Source organism: Microtus oregoni, unplaced genomic scaffold (genome assembly GCF_018167655.1).
Source record: "Microtus oregoni isolate MIOR12 unplaced genomic scaffold, Mior012 000033F_ref0000390, whole genome shotgun sequence".
NCBI classification, from domain to species: Eukaryota; Metazoa; Chordata; class Mammalia; order Rodentia; family Cricetidae; genus Microtus; species Microtus oregoni.
In genome coordinates, this window is record NW_024543092.1 from 16,681,165 (window position 1) to 16,700,652 (window position 19,488).

At 49.4% G+C, this 19,488-nt stretch overlaps 1 protein-coding gene across 9 annotated transcripts in view; it reads left to right on the forward strand.

Moving 5' to 3' along the window:
- Positions 1-19,488, forward strand: part of Synj2 (synaptojanin 2) — a 104,531-nt gene that overhangs the window by 83,247 nt on the left and 1,796 nt on the right. For 4 of the 9 annotated variants that reach the window (XM_041680151.1, XM_041680152.1, XM_041680158.1 and 1 more), the window contains 11 exons: positions 987-1,143; positions 2,142-2,259; positions 3,322-3,540; positions 3,637-3,715; positions 4,200-4,368; positions 5,362-5,529; positions 6,836-6,970; positions 9,035-9,147; positions 10,154-10,262; positions 12,026-12,174; positions 14,731-18,418. In XM_041680151.1, coding sequence (XP_041536085.1) covers positions 987-1,143; positions 2,142-2,259; positions 3,322-3,540; positions 3,637-3,715; positions 4,200-4,368; positions 5,362-5,529; positions 6,836-6,970; positions 9,035-9,147; positions 10,154-10,262; positions 12,026-12,174; positions 14,731-15,459 — 2,145 coding nt within the window. In that variant the 3' untranslated portion in view covers positions 15,460-18,418. Of the gene's footprint in view, positions 1-986; positions 1,144-2,141; positions 2,260-3,321; positions 3,541-3,636; positions 3,716-4,199; positions 4,369-5,361; positions 5,530-6,835; positions 6,971-9,034; positions 9,148-10,153; positions 10,263-12,025; positions 12,175-13,745; positions 13,895-14,730; positions 18,419-19,488 lie in introns of those variants that run through there. The other 5 variants (XM_041680157.1, XM_041680155.1, XM_041680154.1 and 2 more) reach the window with 4 other exon arrangements.

The following is a 19,488-nucleotide window of genomic DNA, read 5'->3' on the forward strand; positions in this document are numbered from 1 at the left end:
GACAGGGTTTCTCCGTAGTTTTTTGGTTCCTATCCTGGAACTACCTCTTGTAGACCAGGCTGGCCTCAAACTCATAGAGATCCTCCTGCCTCTGCCTCCCGAGTGCTGGGATTAAAGGCGTGCGCCACCACCACCCGGCGCCATGGACCAGGTTTCTAAGGTCACCAAAGTCATGGCATAAATGACCCAGGTTTGGGTACAGTAGTGGTTTTTAACCTGTGGGTCAAGACCCCCTTGAAGGTCACAAAACAGTAGCAAAACTACAGTTATGAGGTAGCAATGAAAAACTTTCACGCTTGGGGGCCCCACAACATGAGGAACTGTGTTCAAGGGTAGCAGCGTTAGGAAGGATGAGGACCACTGGGCTATAGGCTTGTCTTCAGCTCTTTCGAGACAGAGCAGCCAGCTTCCAGGCGCCCACAGCTTAGCCTCTCCAGCTAAGACCATGGCCTACTGCAAAGTCCCACTCTCCTAGCAGCCAGTATGTGAGCGTGCCCTTTGTCTTCGAGAATGCGGCCGCTTCAATGCACAGGAAAGAGAAAAGGTATCTCTCCCTCCACAAAACGAGACTCTGCCACCATTTTGAGGTTTGCTCTCACTGTGAAGTATACAGATGAGCCGTATTCCCCTGCGAATCTTTTCTCTGCCTCCACCTAATTCTCATTGCCTTCTCCGCTACATCAAGTGAGGTAGCCTTTGCTCCAGCCTGGAACACATTGCGTACTGGCACTGGAATACCCACATGAGCACAACGACCCTGTCCTGTGATCCCTCCTCTGTCTCCAAGAGTGACAGAGGTGACGGGCAGGGATGCAGAGGAAGAGCGAGGTACCGCAGTGGTGTGGGTGTGTCCAGCTATTAAAAGCCATTTATGTCCAATATTAGACATATTTACCTATACAGATTCTACTACTTTTTAGAACACTTTGGAATGCACCTCTTTATTTTATTATTATGTTAGCCTTGTGATTTCTTTCTCCAAATAGATTTTTAAAGACTTTCATGAAGGAGCCATTAACTTTGGACCCACCTACAAGTATGATGTTGGATCAGCTGCCTACGATACAAGTGACAAGTGCCGTACCCCAGCCTGGACAGATAGGGTGCTGTGGTGGAGGAAGAAACATCCGTATGATAAGACAGGTGAGTGTCCTCTGTCTGCTGAGACAAAACGGGGGCAATGAAAACTAACACAGAGGGAAAGAACCAGTCATTCAGCCCAGGGGCCTGGCCGTGTGAACCACATTTTTCTCAATGAATCAACCACATGATACCAAATCATTCTGGAAGTCACTCTCTTTGAGCCACCTCTATGCTGGTTCTGTCTCTAGATCGTGGCTGCTCCCACCAACCCTTTTCCCTTTATCCTGGGGAGAAAGAGGACCAAAGTCATGGGCTATCTCTCCCCACTCCTGACACCACTCAGATACTTTCATCAAGCTCCTTTTGGGCTATCTCTCACTACTCCTGACACCACTTGGATACTTTATCGAGCCCATTTTCTTCAACCAGATTCTTACCTCTTAAAGCCTCAATTCCAAATGGAACATGAGCCAGACTCAATTTTTTTTAATTACTTAATTGTGAAGTTTATTTTGAAGTCATTGATGCCTAGAAGGGAGGCGAATCTCATTAAAGTCAGAGCGCCTGCAATCTAGAATACAAACAGGCTCTCCACTTTCAAAGAGAGAGGTCTATGGAGATTTCAAAGCCAGGAAACTAGAGCTACAGGTAGAAGACAGATGTTTTCTTTCCGGTTAGTCTGAGAACATCTGCATGCTCCCGGAGTACTGAGAGGCAGGGCCAGATAGTTCTGGCTTCTGAACTTCAGTGTCTCTCACTGTGCAGACTGCGGGTCTCAGAGGCGGTGGACTGCTGCACCCTGGTCCTTAGCTTCAGACATGAGCCGTGGGTAGGGGTGAAAGGGTGCCATGGTGTTTTCACCCCAGCCCCAGAGCATCCCAAGGCAAATTTCAAGCTCAAGGGTCATGGGTGGGGGCTAGGGAAGCAAATGAGCCTGGGCCAAGGTGGTTAAGGGCAGAGATCTTTGCTGCAGGCAGTCATACATCCATTCATAGATACTGATGTGGTTTTGTGTCTCCTGTTGGCTGTTGACATCCTAAATGGAACTTCATGAGCAGCTGGAGAACTCAACCTTCTAGACAGTGATCTAGATGGCGACACCAGAATCAGACACACCTGGTCTCCAGGAACTCTCAAGTACTACGGCCGTGCAGAGCTCCAAGCATCTGATCACAGGTATGGCCCTGGCTGGTGGCAGCATTGGCTCCACTTCTGCATAGGATCCCAACACGCGTCCCTGTGAGGATTGGAAGGAGTGTGTGTGTGTGTGTGGGCGCGCGCACGCGCGCGCACATGTGCGTGGGGGGGGAGGATCTGTGTACCCACCATAATTAATGGTAATAATTGTTAGCATTTTGTCATTGCTCTATATCACAAATGATGTCATTTATGGAAATTTCAAAGATACGACCTGCACAATGTTGTATCTTCAGTGTTCCCAGCTGTTCCACTGCACAGCTGGCTTTCCTGTTAGTTTTCAAGCTGGAGTCTTGTGCAGCTTACAGATCTGGTCCACTCCTTTGCACCCACCGTCCAGCTCTAAGCAGAGCCATGGGACTGACCCACTCACCTGTAGATGTCGCTTTTCATTCAGTATTTGCATTGTGGCGAATACTGTATGGTTTTTATTTCTTGGGTTCAAGTTGTTAGACACTTCGAGATGTCATTTACCCTCAGCCGCTGTGGGCTAAGAACAGAAGGAGACGGCAGACGGCAGGGAGAGGACAGTCTGATGATAGCCTCTGAGGGGATTTGCTAGCTTGTGGGATATCTTGCCAGAGACGGTAGAAGGTGGCAGCGTAAGATGGTACAAGCAAGGGAGGTTTAATTCTCCTGCAGTTGCTACCAGAACTGTATAAGGTTCTTCAAAGGAAGGAAGGAGGAGGAGAGTCATAATCCTGGGTCGGCTAGCGAGTCAGAACATTAGGCCCCGATTCTTTTATCCCTCCCCTCAGCAGTGTCGAGGGGAAACAGTCTTTGTCGGAATCTTTATCCTAATTTCTGGTGTTTCCTTAGAAATGAGCTCTATAAACCCAAAGAAACCGTGTGTTGAGACTCCTGGCATGGATTGCCATCTAGTCATGTGACGAGCTTGTGCTTCAGCAGAGTGTGATGCCTAGGGCTGGCAGTCCAGGTTCATGAGCTAACAGCTCTGGGGGATGGGCAGGTTAGAGGCTGGAATGAGACACCTGCCTAGGCCAACGGCTCTCCACCGTTTCCTTTTCCCATCTAACGCAGACCTGTGCTGGCCATCGTGGAGGTGGAGGTGCAGGAGGTGGACGTGGGAGCCCGGGAGAGGGTTTTCCAGGAAGTGTCCTCTGTCCAAGGCCCATTGGATGCCACAGTTGTTGTGAACCTTCAGTCACCAACCCTAGAAGAGAAAAATGAATTTCCCGAGGACCTGCGCACAGAGCTTATGCAGACTTTGGGGAATTATGGGACGATTATTCTGGTCAGGTAACCCACTGCTCAGATGTATGTTCTGGGGTGTCCGTGGGGTCCAGGAGAGCCACATTAAATTTCCTAGTATTGACTGGCTAATCCCTATCGCAGGATCAACCAAGGGCAGATGCTGGTGACTTTCGCAGACAGCCACTCGGCTCTCAGTGTGCTAGACGTGGACGGCATGAAGGTGAGGGGCTCTCAGTCACACTGTGGTGTAGAGCTGGCCCGTCCCCATAGTTACACAGCCATGATTTCCACTGGCCGGTGCCCTGCCTGTGTTGGCACCATAGTGCGTCACGACTCAGATTCTCCATCTGGGTCTTGTGTCTTGGAGCTGGCCTGTCCTACTTGCAGAAGCTGAAACTGGGGTTCCCAGTGGGTTTCCACTCCCACCTAACGGGGAGCGCTTCCCTCCTTTCTCCTGAGACTGTTATGGGGCATGCAGCTCACACTTAGTTCCATTTTGCTATGATCCTGGTTTAAATTTGCACAGAATGAAAAGCTGGAGGTGTTCGTTCAATTTCTACGTGTGAGCTGTACTGAGCTCACCTGGGATCCAGACTTTGAGTTTCCTTAGCAAATTGTCATGAATGCACAGTTTGGGAGAGAGAGCTGTGAGCAAAGGAAACTGGTGACTTTTCTCTGTTCCTGCTTGCCGGCTGGCCTCCCAGGTGAAAGGCAGAGCCGTGAAGATCCGACCAAAAACCAAAGATTGGCTGAAGGGCCTGAGGGAGGAGCTCATCCGGAAGCGCGACAGCATGGCCCCTGTGTCGCCCACCGCCAACTCCTGCTTGCTGGAGGAGAACTTTGACTTCACGAGTCTAGACTATGAGTCAGAAGGTGAGTGACCTTGCCAGGAAGGACAGGTGAGGGATGGGCGAGCCTCGCCCAAAACCCCACCTCACAAAGGCTACGGAGGGCACGTGAAGTGTGGAAGTTGTCTCTGTGTGACAGCGGTGGGTCACATTCGTGTGTTCCAGTGTTCACATATGGAGACGATGCAGGGAACTGGAAAGGGGATAGATGTCCTCATGTGTATTAACAGGCCTAGAGGCTGTTAGCAATGGGCTGGGGACCTGGCCATAGAATTCTTGTGGTAGTTACGTTGGCTTCACTGTGTCCAAATTCCTTTATAAGGGAGGAATTCTGCATTTTGGTCACGGTTTGTAGGTCCATAGCTGTCTTCATTAGGGTTCCTTCTACTTTGATAAAACCATGACCGAAAGCAACTTAGAAGGGAAGGATTTGCTTTAGCTTGCAGCGCCACGTCACAGTCCGTCTCTGAAGGAAGTCAGGCAGGAGCTTGAGGCAGAGGCTGCGGGGGATGCTCATTACAGGCTTGTTCCCCGGGACCTGCTCAGCCTCCTTTGTTATAACATCTAGGACCATGAGTCCCCGGCCAGGCCAACCACATCAGTTAAGAAAATGTCCCCCAGACTTGTTTACGGGCAATCTTCCGGAAGCATGTTGTCAACTGAGATCCCCCTTCCCTAAAGACTCCAGCTTGTGTTGACACACATCTAACTGGATAATAGCCTTTGGTTCCATTGAATCTGGGTCTCTGGCAAGGCAAGAACATTGTGGTACGGAAGCATGTGAGAGTGGCTACTCCGCTCCCCGCAGGGCACAGGAAGCAGGAGAAAATACCAGTGTCATCTTATTCCAGTTGGGCCTGCAGGCCTAGGGATCTGCATGAGTTCTTCCTCCCCCACATCCTCTCTGGTCGCATCCCCACAGACACCTTCTCAAGCCAATCAGATTGACAGCCAGCAAGACAGTCCCACTTGCTTGCTGTGCCCTGATGACTTTCATGCAATTTGTTCTTCCTCAAAGGGGATGTTCTCGAAGACGACGACGATTACTTAGTGGATGAGTTTGGCCAGCCTGTGGTCTCAGACGGTGAACTTGGTGGCGATGACTCTCCCAATGTCATGAGCTCCTCAGCCCCTGTCAGCAAATCTCCAGCACTAACTAAAAAGAAGCAACAGCCAACGTACAAAGGTAGCTCCTCCCCCGCTTTCCCAGGGTAGGGTTGGAGCGGTGTCCCCTTTTGCTCTTGAAGGTCTGCTGTCAAGTGCATAGGTCCCAGGAGAGGGTCATCCAGCATAGAGTGACAGAGCTTGGCCCTGGGAGGGCTCCGCGTGCCACACACCTGTTTCCTCTGGCTCATTCATTTTACGGTGTTTGTTTGTGTGACACGCCTACCCAGAGATGTCGGTCCCGTTGCCTTTATGTACTCAAGGGGCCACATCTCTCTGGAAGCTGGTTTGACATTTGTGACTTTGTCCCCCAATACTTTTCGAATCTTCGGGGACTCCCAAAGAGACACGCTCAGTCTCGACACTTTGATGTCCTCCTTCAGTCACATGATGTCATATTATACAGTTTAGAATTAAGGAGAGCAAAAGGGGGCATGGGGGATGAATTTGTATCCTGGGTTAAATGGTCGAGTGTTAGATTCAGTAGACTCTGATCCATCCAGAATTCCCCACCATCAGTCACTCTGCCCCTAACTGAAGAGAAGCGTTAGCCCACAGGATCCTTGAGCTAGGACTGGAAATAGAGCGTGGCTGACAGTGAATTAAGGCGTTTCCTTGTCAAGAGAGGTCCAAAGACCTGCCTACCCTCATGTTCCTTGGATTAGATAATGTCCCCCCCCCCCAACTGATCGGTAGTTTGCCGCTCTAGCACCGCTGGTTGGTCTTAACCTTTTGAATTGCTGAGTCTGCCATAAATATTCCGATTTGGCCAGGTGTGTGGGACAGTGTATCACAGACAGTGGCTGACACAGGGTCAGCGTCTGTGGCCTTTGCATTCCTCTGGTCTTCTCTCTGTTCTTCTCAGAGGAATGTCCCAGGCCAGTCATGGCTAGCTGAATGAAGCTCCTAGTATCCAAGGGGCTAGGCTAACAAAGAAGAGATACTTCTCAGCTTCCAAATCAGTAGAAACATTTTAGAATGAGGAATTAAGCTCTCTTCCCTATTGAGGGGGGTGAATTTTAGTAACTCTGGTTTCACTGTGTCGTTTACTTGTGTACATGTGTTGGCTGGTCATTTTGAAAGGAAGTGGGTCTATACATTAAAACATACCGGGATTTCTCCAGTCTGGTAAACCAGGCCCAGAGTTCGCTGAGTGTTCCAAGCAGGCATTGGGCCTACACCCCGCCCCCCTGCAGAGGGCTCTCGCCTCTGAACCGGCCTAGCTGGGTATCCCATGGCCCCTCCCTTGGCGTGCTCTCTGCACAAAGCCATTTCTGAACCTTGCGTTGGGAAGAGACCATCTTTCTCACAGCTGCCATGTCCTCCAGACGACGCGGACCTGGTGAAGTTAAAGCAGGAGCTGGAAGTTGTTGGGGATTTTCGCCACCGTTCTCCAAGCAGGTCCCTGTCCGTCCCCAATAGGCCTCGGCCACCTCACCCACCACAGAGACCCCCCCCTCCAAGTAAGACTTTGCTTGCTCTGAGCTTGCCACCGTGCCTGCTGGGAATTAACCACACACCTCCTGCTATGGAAAACACAGCTGTAGACTCCTGCTGAGTCCCTTCTGATGCTCCCCTTCCCCCTCCCGGGTACCTTACCGTCCGCGTCTAGGACATGTTCCGTGTTGGAGGTCATTGGTTCCTCAGGGTGTGCGAAACAAAGCCGTGCCAAAGCTCTTCCTCCTGGAACTTGGCTTTGGCTTCCAGACACCTTACATTTGAAATTGGGTGTAGAAATGGCTGCAGCCCTTTGAGGGAATTTCCCTAGCCTTTCAGTCAGGTGCTCGCTTCCCTGACAGATGCCCAGACAGGCCTTGAGGACTCTGGTTCACCCGGAGACCCGAGCATGCATGTCGCTAGCCCAAGCTGCGATCCCCCTTCGCTCCTGTTCTGGCGCTCTAGGGATGAGCCCTGTTTGATGCAGGCTCTCTTAGGATGAGAGATTGCATTGTCCAGCTCCTCTGACAATGCTTCTCCTATCAAACTTGCCTTAACCTCAGAATAACCTTGTGGCTTGCTTCTGACTTGTCTCTGTTCTACGCCATTATGATTTACTTTCCCCCAAACTGCGGCAGTCAAACACAGACTTTTCTAAGCCATTCCTTTCCAAATCGGGTTCACCCGAAGCTAACGTAGAGCAGTAACCAGTGTTGAGCTAGCAGCATCTCTTTGCTTTTGTGGGCTTATACTCAGGAAATAGAAGTGATACTGAATATTGCGTTTATAAGGTGCTGGGGTGGGAGACCGCAGCAAGAGGAGAGTGTGCCCAGGCCAGTATGGGTTCCTTAGTGAAACTGTCTCAAAAAATAATTTAAGAGTTACATAAATAAAATTTAGAAATCATAATATTTTAGAGCTTTAATAAAAATAAAGAATTATAGAGAAGAATCAAGATGTAAAAATTACTTGGCTACGTACAAGTAACAGTTTTAATCAAAAGACTTCCATTGTTTTTCTAGTTACATGGGTATCTATACACTATGTCCAAAGAAAAAGTTTAAGGGCTGGGGCTGTGTGCTAGCCTAACTTGCATGAGGCATGAAGCTCAATCCCTAATTCTGACAATTTTTTTTTAATGAATAGTCATCACTTTTGCTAGGTCATTTATTTTTATTCCACTGACTGTGTCATTAAATATTTTAAGACATTAATGGCTAAAGCAAAAGGTAACCTTAACTCTAGGACTTTTATTGTCTCTCAAATATTAAGAAAAAACAAACCAAGCAAGCAAATGTTCTGGGGCTGGGAAGATGGTCAGTGGGGAAAACACTCATCACACAGCCTGATGACCTCTGCAGTGGGCTCTGTGGACCTCAGATCACCAGAATCTGTGTAAGAGCCGGTGTGCTCCAAATGCCGTCTTTAATCCCAGCATTCTTAACGCAGGATGGGAAGAGGAAGTAGGGGAATCCCGAGAACCTTGAGAACCAGTTACCCTGCAGCATGCAGTGCGGACTGTCTCAAACCAGTTGAAAGATAAGGACCGATACCCCAGACCGTCCTCTGTCCTTACATGTGCTGTGGCATGTGTGTGCCCTCACACACACACACACACACACACACACACACACACGCTTTTGTACACACACACAAAATGTTAAACAATAACATTTGAAATAATTGGTCCTGATAATAATGTCTTAATCCACTTAAAAATCAATTGGTTTGTATGTCAGATTAGAACCCCCTGTGTGTTAGATTTAGATTTGTATTCTAGATCTGCTTCTCTAGACAGTCTGTGCCAATAGGCCAAGCTCTCACAGACAGAAAACCTGCTTTGTTTCTCGTGGTGGAGCCCAGGGCCTTGTCTATGCTGTGTGAACACTCTACTGCTAACCCACAGCCACAGCCCCAAAGAGAATCTTTGGAGAGTCTTATGGGGCCTGCCTGGGAGCACTCTATATGGCTTGTGAGTCTGTACTCCTGACCGTGGCTATGTCTGCCTCTGCCGCTGCCCCCTCCCAACTTCCTGTAGCTTGCTACCGTGTTACCAAGCTGCCGAAGCTGACTGCCTGTCCTTTCCGCAGCTGGCCTGGTGGTGAAGAAGTCAGCCTCGGATGTTTCCATCTCCTCTGGCACCCACGGGCAGTATTCAATCTTGCAGACTGCGAAGCTCCTTCCAGGAGCACCTCAGCAACCAGTGAGTCCTCTGGCTCCCCGGGAAGTGGTTAGCACGTCAAGGGGTGCCCCACCCCAAGATCATGTGGAGTGCCTTTTCAAGGAATATATACCTCTGTCTCCTTAACCCTCCCCCTGCCCATCACTCATTCCCCAAACCCCTAATGCTTAGTTGCATCTTCTTTCCAGGACTGTTAGGTGGTTGTGCTGTAGGAGAAGACGCTGGGACAAGTCACCCCAGTGTCCCTGCAAAGCAAACCGCCCACTCCCAGACCCCTCTTAGGCTCCCTTGCAGTTCTTAGCTTTGTCTAGCGCTGTAGAGCAGTTAGTGGCAAAGGGAACAGGATAAGGTCAGATGTGTTTCTCCATGTTGGTGTCAGGTTAGAGACCCACTGGGCCTGAATCCTGCCAAAGCATGGTTCTGAAAAATTGCAAGGTGAGAGAGGGCAGGGGGCTCATCTGGGGGAGTCCCAGACTGCTGATGGACATGCAGGCGAGGGTTGGTGGCAAGGAAGGGAAGGCTGCGCTGATGTGCCCAGGAGGATGTACAGACTGGCAAGCTGGGCCAGGCTGGCATAGGCAGTTGAGGCAGGCTGAGACGTTGACCGGTTTCCAGGATGTACAGTAATGAAAATGGCTCTCAAGTGACCCAGGAGCTGAGTGAAGAGGAAGACAGTCCTGTCGGGAAACATGAATCTGGGAGGGATTTTCATACACAGACCGTGGAAGGCACAGCCTAAGACTGCTCCCCAGCTCTGCCTGGCGGTGGAAGCCCACATTATGAAGGCCCCGCTATCACCCTATTTGGGAGCTGAAGGTCTTTGACTCTGACCTTTACTGTATTCCTCTTCTTGGTGGGTAGAGAAGGCTCTTAGGAGATGCGGTTTAGACCTAGGGGGTGTGTCCGTCATCTGATGGGGTTCTGCACAGTTTACATTCCCATGCAGACCGCCTCCACTGACAGGGAGGCGATGCACACGCTGTCCTGCCTCTGTTAATCCATGTCTCTCTCCGATTCTTCCCTCAAGCCCAAAGCTAGAACTGGAATAAGTAAACCATACAACGTCAAGCAGATCAAGACCACTAATGCTCAGGAGGCAGAAGCAGCGATCCGGTGTCTCCTGGAAGCTAGCAGAGGTAGGATCTCTTGGCAACCGCCTTCCCTGGCCAAACGGGAGGGCCAAGTCCCTTTTTATCCTCTTACTGATAGTGGCCTAGAAGATCTGGGTCTGTGTTCTTTCTTTCTTTCTTTCCCCCCCTCCCTTCCTCCCTCCCTCCCTCCCTTCCTTCCTTCCTTCCTTCCTTCGTTTCTTCCTTACTTTCTCTCCTTCCTTCCTTCCTCTCTTTTCTTTTTTACTTCATTTTTCAATGCAATGTTAATTGGAAGTAGTCATTAGTATTTTGTTTACTTATTTTTGATATATTTTTCTTTTAAATTACATATTCAAAATTCAGGAAGTATATAGAAAGTAACTCAATGATGATTAGGCAGTATTTTAGAGAGAAATAAATGGAACTTTTACAAAGGTTAATGTTGTTGGGCCAGTGAACCTGCTGATCTGAACTCAGCCCCAGGACTCACGTAGGGTAAGGAGAACTGGTCACCCCGAGTTGTCTTGTGACCTCCACAAGTGCAGTGTGGCACTTCTGCCCCTCTGTATATGATAACTATATTAATGTAAACATAATTAGGAAAAGGTTAGAATTGCAAGAACTAACTTATTCTGCCAGCTGGGTGACAAAGGACCATTGTGTAAATGTCCTTGCTGCAAACGAACAAAAGCCACCATTTAAATCCCTGCTAAGTGTAAACAAATCCTGCATTTGAGGCTGGGCCATCTTCCCTGCAACCTTCCTGCTGCTCTGCGCTGTCTCCTCACATAACCCTTGTTATCCTACCTGGACTTGCTCCCACTCTTTCTCCTCACTGCTCCTAACAATCGCCACCTTGATTTTGGGCAATAATCCAGACTCTCTTCTGGAGATGAAAGATTATGCCCTTTGTAAAGAAATACGGGTATATTATAATTGCCCAAGTGGGTTATCCAGAGCATTCATCTGACTTGGGAATTTGCGACATACTAAAGGAGGGCAGAGGGCCTGGGTTAGAAACCTGAGGAACATTGCTGAAGGATTACATGGCACGGGGGGGGGGGGGGGGTGAGTAAAAAATATAGTATGTTCATACAGCGGAGTATTAGTCATTGGAATGTAGCGGCACATATTACAGTGAGGGTAGACTGGAAATGTTAAGCTGAGTGAAAGAAATGAGACACGGAATCACATACCACGTTACTCCATGTGTACACGATGTCCGTGGAGACACAGGGCCACATACTGTGTTAGTCACATACATGATGTCCATGGCAGGTAGATCCACAGAGACAAAGCTGTAAGGAGGAACAAGGAATGGGTTTCTTTTTGGCAGAACAAAATTGTTGTAGAATTGGATAGTGAATGCATTAAAAACCATTAAAACGGATAAATGTTAAGGTGGATGAATTTTTATCTCAGTGAAAGATAAAGAGCAAACAGCTCTAGCGACACACATTAGCAAGGTTTGAGGTCTGAAGTCTGCCCACCACATTGACGTGACGCTATCTTGTTCATGCCCCTGTTGAGGTTCCAGTGCTTTGTGGGTCCTCTTCCTTGAGAAACGTCTGGCACTTTCTGTATGGTATCAGGGTCTTGCTGATCTTTCTTCAGGCCCCACCCTTGTGAAGGTGACTGTGAATCTGGGGCCAGACCTGGCTGTCTAATCCTCACTCGCCCTAAAGCCCCCTTTGTAGCTGGAAGGAAACACTGGATTAATATGGCGCTGAGATATGGATTCTATAAATATTAGATCGTGCACTAAATTCCATCACCTTGTACTTGAGCTGAGCAACTTTATGTTTCAGGTATCCCAGAAGCAGCCCCAGGTGTCGTGCCCTTGAGGGACCAAGGGTCTTCTAAGCCAGAGGCCTCCCTGGGGCCCCCAGTCCTGCCCCGCCGGCCTGCTCCTAGGGTTCCTGCCATCAAGAAACCAACTTTGAGGAGGACAGGAAAGGTAAGAAGTCAAGACATATGAGCCACTCATTCCAAGGTTTCTCGAGGTCTTGTTACACGAAGTTATGTCAAGAACAGAAATGAAGCTGGACTTCATTTCCTAACCCACACCTGCATCCTAGACTTAGCCATGTCTAGAGGAAAAATGATTCATTTGGCAACTGCTTTTCCCTCGTCTTCCTGCTGCATCTTGGGCTCAGTTGAGCAGAACAAGAACTGTCCTTTGCAGGTTCTGTGACAGTTATGAACAGCTTGAGAGGGACCGACTGCTTCCTGAATGTCCCCAGTCTTCACGGGGAACGGCTATGGATGCTCTCTTTCTGCCCTGTGGTCCGGTGCTGCTGTTGCGTGTGCTACATGCATGTGGTTTCACACGCACAGATTTATGTGCAGCAGAAAAGCACCAGTGGGAGCTGGAGAAGGTGGCTCAGTGGGTGAGCGCACTTGCCACACCAGCAGGAGGACCTGAGTTCAGATCCCACCATTCACACAAAAAGCACCATACAGCCACACGTGTACCTGTAACCCCAGAGATGTAATGGGCAGAGGCAGGAGGATTCTTGGGGCTTAATGGCTGTCAGCCTAGCTCCAGATTCAATGAAAGACTCCATCTTGAAGGAATAAGGTGGCGAGTGGTAAATGAACATATCCAAGATCCTCCCTGTCCAGGAGGTTCATACACCACAATCTCTCTCTCTCTCTCTCTCTCTCTCTCTCTCTCTCTCTCTCTGTCACACACACAAACACACACACACACACACACAAACCCTAACCAGTTGCTAGAACAGCAGTTTTACTCTGCTCACACAGCCGTGGTCTCCTGCAGGCTCACGTGGCCGTGGTCTCCTGCATGGTCTCCTGCAGGCTCACACAGCCGTGGTCTCCTGCATGGTCTCCTGCAGGCTCACACAGCCGTGGTCTCCTGCATGGTCTCCTGCAGGCTCATGTGGCCATGGTCTCCTGCAGGCTCATGTGGCCATGGTCTCCTGCAGGCTCATGTGGCCATGGTCTCCTGCAGGCTTGTGTGGCCGTGGTCTCCTGCAGGCTTGTGTGGCCGTGGTCTCCTGCAGGCTTGTGTGGCCGTGGTCTCCTGCAGGCTCACACAGCTGTGGTCTCCTGCAGGCTCATGTGGCCATGGTCTCCTGCAGGCTCATGTGGCCATGGTCTCCTGCAGGCTTGTGTGGCCGTGGTCTCCTGCAGGCTCACACAGCTGTGGTCTCCTGCAGGCTCATGTGGCCATGGTCTCCTGCAGGCTTGTGTGGCCGTGGTCTCCTGCAGGCTCACACAGCTGTGGTCTCCTGCATGGTCTCCTGCAGGCTCTCACGGCCATGGTTGTGGTCTCCTGCAGGCTCACGTGGCTGTGGTCTCCTTAGGCTCATGTAGCCGTGGTCTCCTGCGTGGTCTCCTGCAGGCTCACGTGGCCGTGGTCTCCTGTAGGCTCACACAGCCGTGGTCTCCTGCAGGCTCACGTGGCCGTGGTCTCCTGTAGGCTCACACAGCCGTGGTCTCCTGCAGGCTCATGCGGCCGTGGTCTCCTGCAGCCCCGACAGCTTCTCGCCACTTTTCTTGCAGATCGTTTTCTGCTCTCGCTCACAAGCTTCTCAGCCTTGCTTACTGCTGCAGAGACATGAGTTTGTCAGGACAGTAGCTGCACAGAGACTGACACCTGTAGATACTTCTGGATCTTCTGTTTGATCTCAGTTCTAGGAGCAGGCCACTCGGTAATCCCTGTCTGGGCACCAGAGAGTGACTTTTGCTTTTCCAACGTGCCCAGTATGAGAGATCACTCTGGCATGTGCCTACTTACTGAGTTTGCTTTCTGTCTTCTGGATTGTGCATCTGTGCTGCGTTGCCCTGTTGCTGCCTGTCCATTCATTGTCTTCGCTTTGCTGCAGAATGAACTCTCCCCGTCTTTCCCGTCTGCAGGAGTAGAGCTGGGTTGTCTTTTCAGTGGCTGCACAGGAATTTTGGTACAAGGCTGGTGGAGGAGGCTTGGGCTTTCAGTTTCTTCTCTTTCTTAAGAACAAAAGCCGACAGTGGACCTGGACCCCTGACCTTAACTCTCCAACCCCATCTGTACCAAAACTTCACTTTGCACCATGTAGTTTAAAAGCAGAGCAAAAGAAGTGGGGGCCCCTGTGAAGTTCTCCCTCCTTCTGTACTGAAATACAAAATATCCGAGGGGAAAGCAGAGCCCTTAGTCCTTCCAGCTGCATCTTGCCCCTCTAGTGTGGTTCAGTGCATGCTGAATTGCCTGCTTAGGCCTGCAGCCTTAACGAATGTTTGAGAAGGGCTCTCACGGAGAAAGGGAAGAGCATGGCCCCACTTTGTCAGGCTACAAGACAATTTCTCCATAAACTACCCACTGTGGCTCTGGTTTTAAATCTAGTCATTCCGTGCCCATGCTGGCCCATGACAATTCTTCATTCTGCTCACTCCACTGGCTGCCAGCCTCTTTGCTGAGCCCCCTCCATCTCTATCTCCTCCTGAGTGTTGTCTGGGTGCCCACTCCTTACGTGTCGGCTTCTTATTTACATTTTACCTTGCCTTTCCTCAGCCCATGTCACCAGAAGAACAGTTCCAACAGCTGCCTGTCCATTTTCCAGTCGCTTCCCAGGAAATCAGCCTTGAGACCCCTTCTCTGAGGACAGTCCCTCAAGTCCCACCTATTCCCAAACCAAGAACATTTCAGCCTGGGAGAGGTGTTGAGAGGAGGCCAAGCAGCGGCAAGACAGCACTCGATGAAGTTCCTCCCATGACAGGTGCTATGGAGTCCCCGCCTCCAGAGGCCCCGTCTCTGGCTCCCAAGGTGCCCCCGAGGAGGAAGAAGTCTGCGCCTGCAGCCTTCCACCTGCAGGTCCTGCAGAGCAACAGCCAACTTCTCCAGGGTCTCACAAGCCCCAGCAGCTCTCCGTCCCCACCGCAGCCTGACACCTACCCACTCTGTCCTCAAATGGGTCTTCTTGGCATGTCATCTGCTGTAAGCCCCGAAACTGACGAGCCCAGGGGGGTGGTGGAGCCTAAGACAGTCTTATTCCATGGCAACAATCCGGATCCCTTCTGGAGCCTGCTCCATCACCCTAAGCTGTTGGATAATACCTGGCTGTCCAAGACCTCTGACCCTTTAGACTTGGGGTCCAGGAACTCGGAGAGGACACACACAGACCCAGCACAGGTCAATGCCTCAGTGGCTGAGAGGGGACTCCCACCAGACCATGGGGAAAAAGATTTTAGTCACTGGGTGACTGCCAGTAACGAAGACAAGAGGACAACATTAGGCGTTTGACCCACGGGCAGGAACACAACCTGCTGACTTTAAAGACTCTCGTTCCAGACGTTCGCCTTCCCCATGTGGGCATCACTTGACGTGGTCAAAAGGGACATCCACTTAAAGTGGCACCGAAGCCCTTTGTGCATCTGTCACTCGTGTGTAGTTTATAGAAACTGTCTCCCATTCAGTACAATTATTCAGCAGCCACCAAAATATTTCGTTCAAGACCTGTGCATTTTAAGGTTGTTCTCAGGGGACTGGGCAATGTGCTGTTGCCTTCGGCATGTGGATTTTAAAGGAAAGAAATCTGGCTGCCCAGCCTGTTCTCACCCACTGATTTTTAAACGGTTGTTCAACTTGTGTGTATGGGATTTGCTTGTTGGTTTTGTTTGTGTTTTATAGATTTGGGATGAGTGATGGGTTCATAAAGGATAACATTAAAAGCAGATGGGACCATTGGGAGCTGTCCTGGCCCACTTTAAATCAGGTTAAGGAAGAAACACAGCTGAAAACAGCGGAAAGGTCAACAGCATGCCTGGCCCTTGCACTCCCGTGAGCCACTTTTTTATGAAGTTGCCCTTCATAGCTGCAAGTGCTGCTGCTTCCGGCTCAGCAGAAAGACCTCGTCTGTACTGAACATGCGTGTGTTGTGTTATTCCCTAAACACCACAGCACAAGTGGGCTGTCTGGACACGACTGCACATGCACAAGAGGATGTGCACGAACTGTACAAATTCTGTTACCACTGGGGGCTAGGACATCTAAGGATTTGGGTCTCTCAGGGTGTGCTGGAACGGATCTCCCGCAGACACTCAGGTAACTACCCACATGCATTGATTCTAAGTCCTGTGGGAGGACTGTGGCTTGTGATGTGTGCACCATGAGCTTCCGCTCCACTCAAACATGGACCAGCTGCCTCTTGCACGCCCTGTATATGGCCATGGTCTTGAGCTGTGGTGTGCTGCTTGAACCAATTTATATTCATCCCCTGGATGAAACCACCTCCAGTTTGTCCATGTCCTATAAAGGCACACGATGTGAAAACTCACATTGGCCCACGATGACTGACCATGGTGTAGTATATGATGTCTTCAAGGAAGCACCTCCAGGGCATGGAATGCGGACCTGGTAGCTGCACGGCTGTTGAGTCTGCTTGTTGCCCCCCTAATTTCATACATTTCTAATACTTCTCAAGAACTGACAAAGACACCATGATGCTGTCTTATATTTTAAAAATACTGTGAGGCCTAGAACCTGTTTGAAGCAGATATCTCACTTCCATGCCCCCCAAGTTCATTAGCTGAAGAAGGCTGAGAGAGAGATAGGAAGGTCAACAAGGTCAAGACCAGCCTGGGAAACAGCAAGATCCTTTTTCAGAAAGAAATTCATTAGAAAATCTTACTATGCCAACTTCTGTAACTGACACCATAGACCCACACAGCAGTGGTCTGTGTTGCCGCTTTTGGGCAGTCCGGCAGGGAATGCTACTGGTTGGGATAGCCGTGGCCATGATGCCTGGGACATAACACTCACTCTTTGTTACCCACCAGACTGCTGGGATTTCAGAAATGATTTTCACTGTCACGTTCAAGGTAGTTTGTAAATTATTTGAACCTGGCAATGAAGAACAAAACTCCATGCATCTACATTCATCTGAAAACTGATCGGAACAAAAGGAGATTAAGTAGGGAATATGCATATTTGGCAGTTCCAAAAGATGGTGGGGGCACTGAAGAGATGGCTCACGGTTAAGAGCACTGGCTGCTCTTCTAGAAGACCTAGGTTTGACTCACAGTCATCTGTAACTCCAATCCCACGAGATCCAATGTTCTTTTCTGGCCTCTTAAAGCACTGTATGCTCAGACATACATGCAGGCAAAACACTAATAAACAGAAATAAAGGAAAAAATTAAAGATGTGTATAGATGGTCAGAGTACTTTCTGTGGTGCCCAAGTGTTCTTTAAAGGATTGTGTGGTTCACCTTGTGTGTGTTCTACAAATAAAAACCGTATAGAAAGCATCAGGAGACAGGTAGGCTGCCGGAGATGTTAAAGAATGGGCCAAGATGTTTCTTCCCACACGTGCAATCATGATGGAAGATTCTTTTATGTTTTTGTTTTTTAAATTTAGATGCCCTCTTCCTGCATATCCCTTTTTCCCACCACAGAAGAGGTGAACTGGATGGCAGATACATGTAACCCCAGTCAGAAAGGCGGTAGGGAAGTCCAGGGACAACTCCAGTAGTTTTCTTCTTTGTTCTACATAGCAATGGGCTGACGCAGAAGCCAGGAGCCCACGAGGCAAGTGCTCATCAGAGAAGCAGCCACTGAAAGGAGGAGCCCATGCCCAGGACTGTGGTCCACAAGGAAGAGTGCAGCACTGAAAATTGAACAAGCTGGGTGTGGTGCTTCAAGCCTGTAATCCCAGCACTCAGCAGGCAGAGGCAAGGGGATCTGTGAGTTCCAGGACAGCCAGAGCTACATAGTGAGACCCATTCTCGAGTAGGGAAAAGGACAGTTGGGATGGCCTTGGTTTAGAAACAGTGCTTATTACTAACTGGAAAATGTCTTAAGCAGCGTGGTTGCGTAAATTCAGCAGCAAGCAGCCGCCACCCAGATGTCATTCTGTGTCAATCTGTGTCGGGATTTTGGTCGTCAGTGCTGTAATTGCACATTGCTGTTGCTCTGAAACATGCTGCAGTCCACCGCGGGGGTGACGTCGACAGTCTCACATGGTCTTTCTGACCCTAGTAGAATCTCCTTTTAGACTTCCTACACATAAAAAAAAGTGACTGAAATTAGGAAATCTCAAGAAATTTCTACAGAGATTTAAAGTTGCTGAAGTTTGAGATATGTGTAAGGGAAGTCATGTGTTAAAGTTTTGGCTTTGCGATGGTCATTTCAGTGGGAAGGAAAACCGTGAGAGACTATATACCCAGACTAGCGATTAATAAAATCTGCACTGTGTTGGTAATTTGCCCTGATGTTGGATACATTATTAAACATGTCTGTCTTTTTAAAATTGGAATTCTTTTTGGATGTGAAGAGAACCCTGGACTCTTCTTTGGCCGGCCTTCCTCTACATCAAATGCAATTGCTGGCTCTTTTTTTTTTTTTTGAGACAGAGTTTCTCTATGTAGTCCTGGCTGTCCTGGGACTCCATCTGTAGATCAGGCTGGCCTCAAACTCACAGAGACCTGCCTGCCTCTCCTTCCCAAGTGCTAAAAAGGCGTGTGCCCCCACACCTGGCTGTAATTGCTAGTTCTTACTGTGTGATGTTTTGTTTTTCAACAATCGAACTCAGTAAGAAAAACCAGGACAATAATAAGGTTAAAAATTTATGGCTTGATAGTCCAAGAGGTGGCGCAGGAGCCAGAGGTGCTTGCTGCCAAGCCTGAGATCTGAGTTTGATCTCCAAGACTCATGAGTGGAAGGAGGGAACTAACTCCTCAGAGTTGTCCTTTGACCTATGGGTGTGTGTGCTTGTGCACACGCGCACACACACTGAAACTAAATGTAAATGAGCTGTAGATTTATCGTGTGAAAGCTGCTCTCGGGGACCACTGACAGAAATGACCCTGAAATTAGGCTCCACGGTGTGAGACTTGGAAAGCCTAGACCGTCTTCTCAAGGCAGACTAAGGAGCAGGTGAACCGCGAGTGCGGTTCACATACATTTCTTCACGGAAACAGATGGGAGTCTGTACTCTTCAAATTCTCCCCATGTCGGTGGTGGAACACGCCTTTAATCCCAGCACTTGAGAGGCAGATGTAGACTGACCTCTGTGAGTTTGAGGCCAGCCTGGTCTGCAGAGTGAGTTCCAGGACAGCGGAACCGTTACACAGGGACATCATCTCAAAAGAAAAAAAATTCTGCCCATGTTTCTTCTAATTAGTCAAAATTCAGTTGCTAGGGGGCTGGAGAGATGGCTCAGTGGTTAAGAGCATTGCCTGCTCTTCCAAAGGTCCTGAGTTCAATTCCCGGCAACCACATGGTGGCTCACACCCATCTGTAATGAGGTCTGGTGCCCTCTTCTGGCCTGCA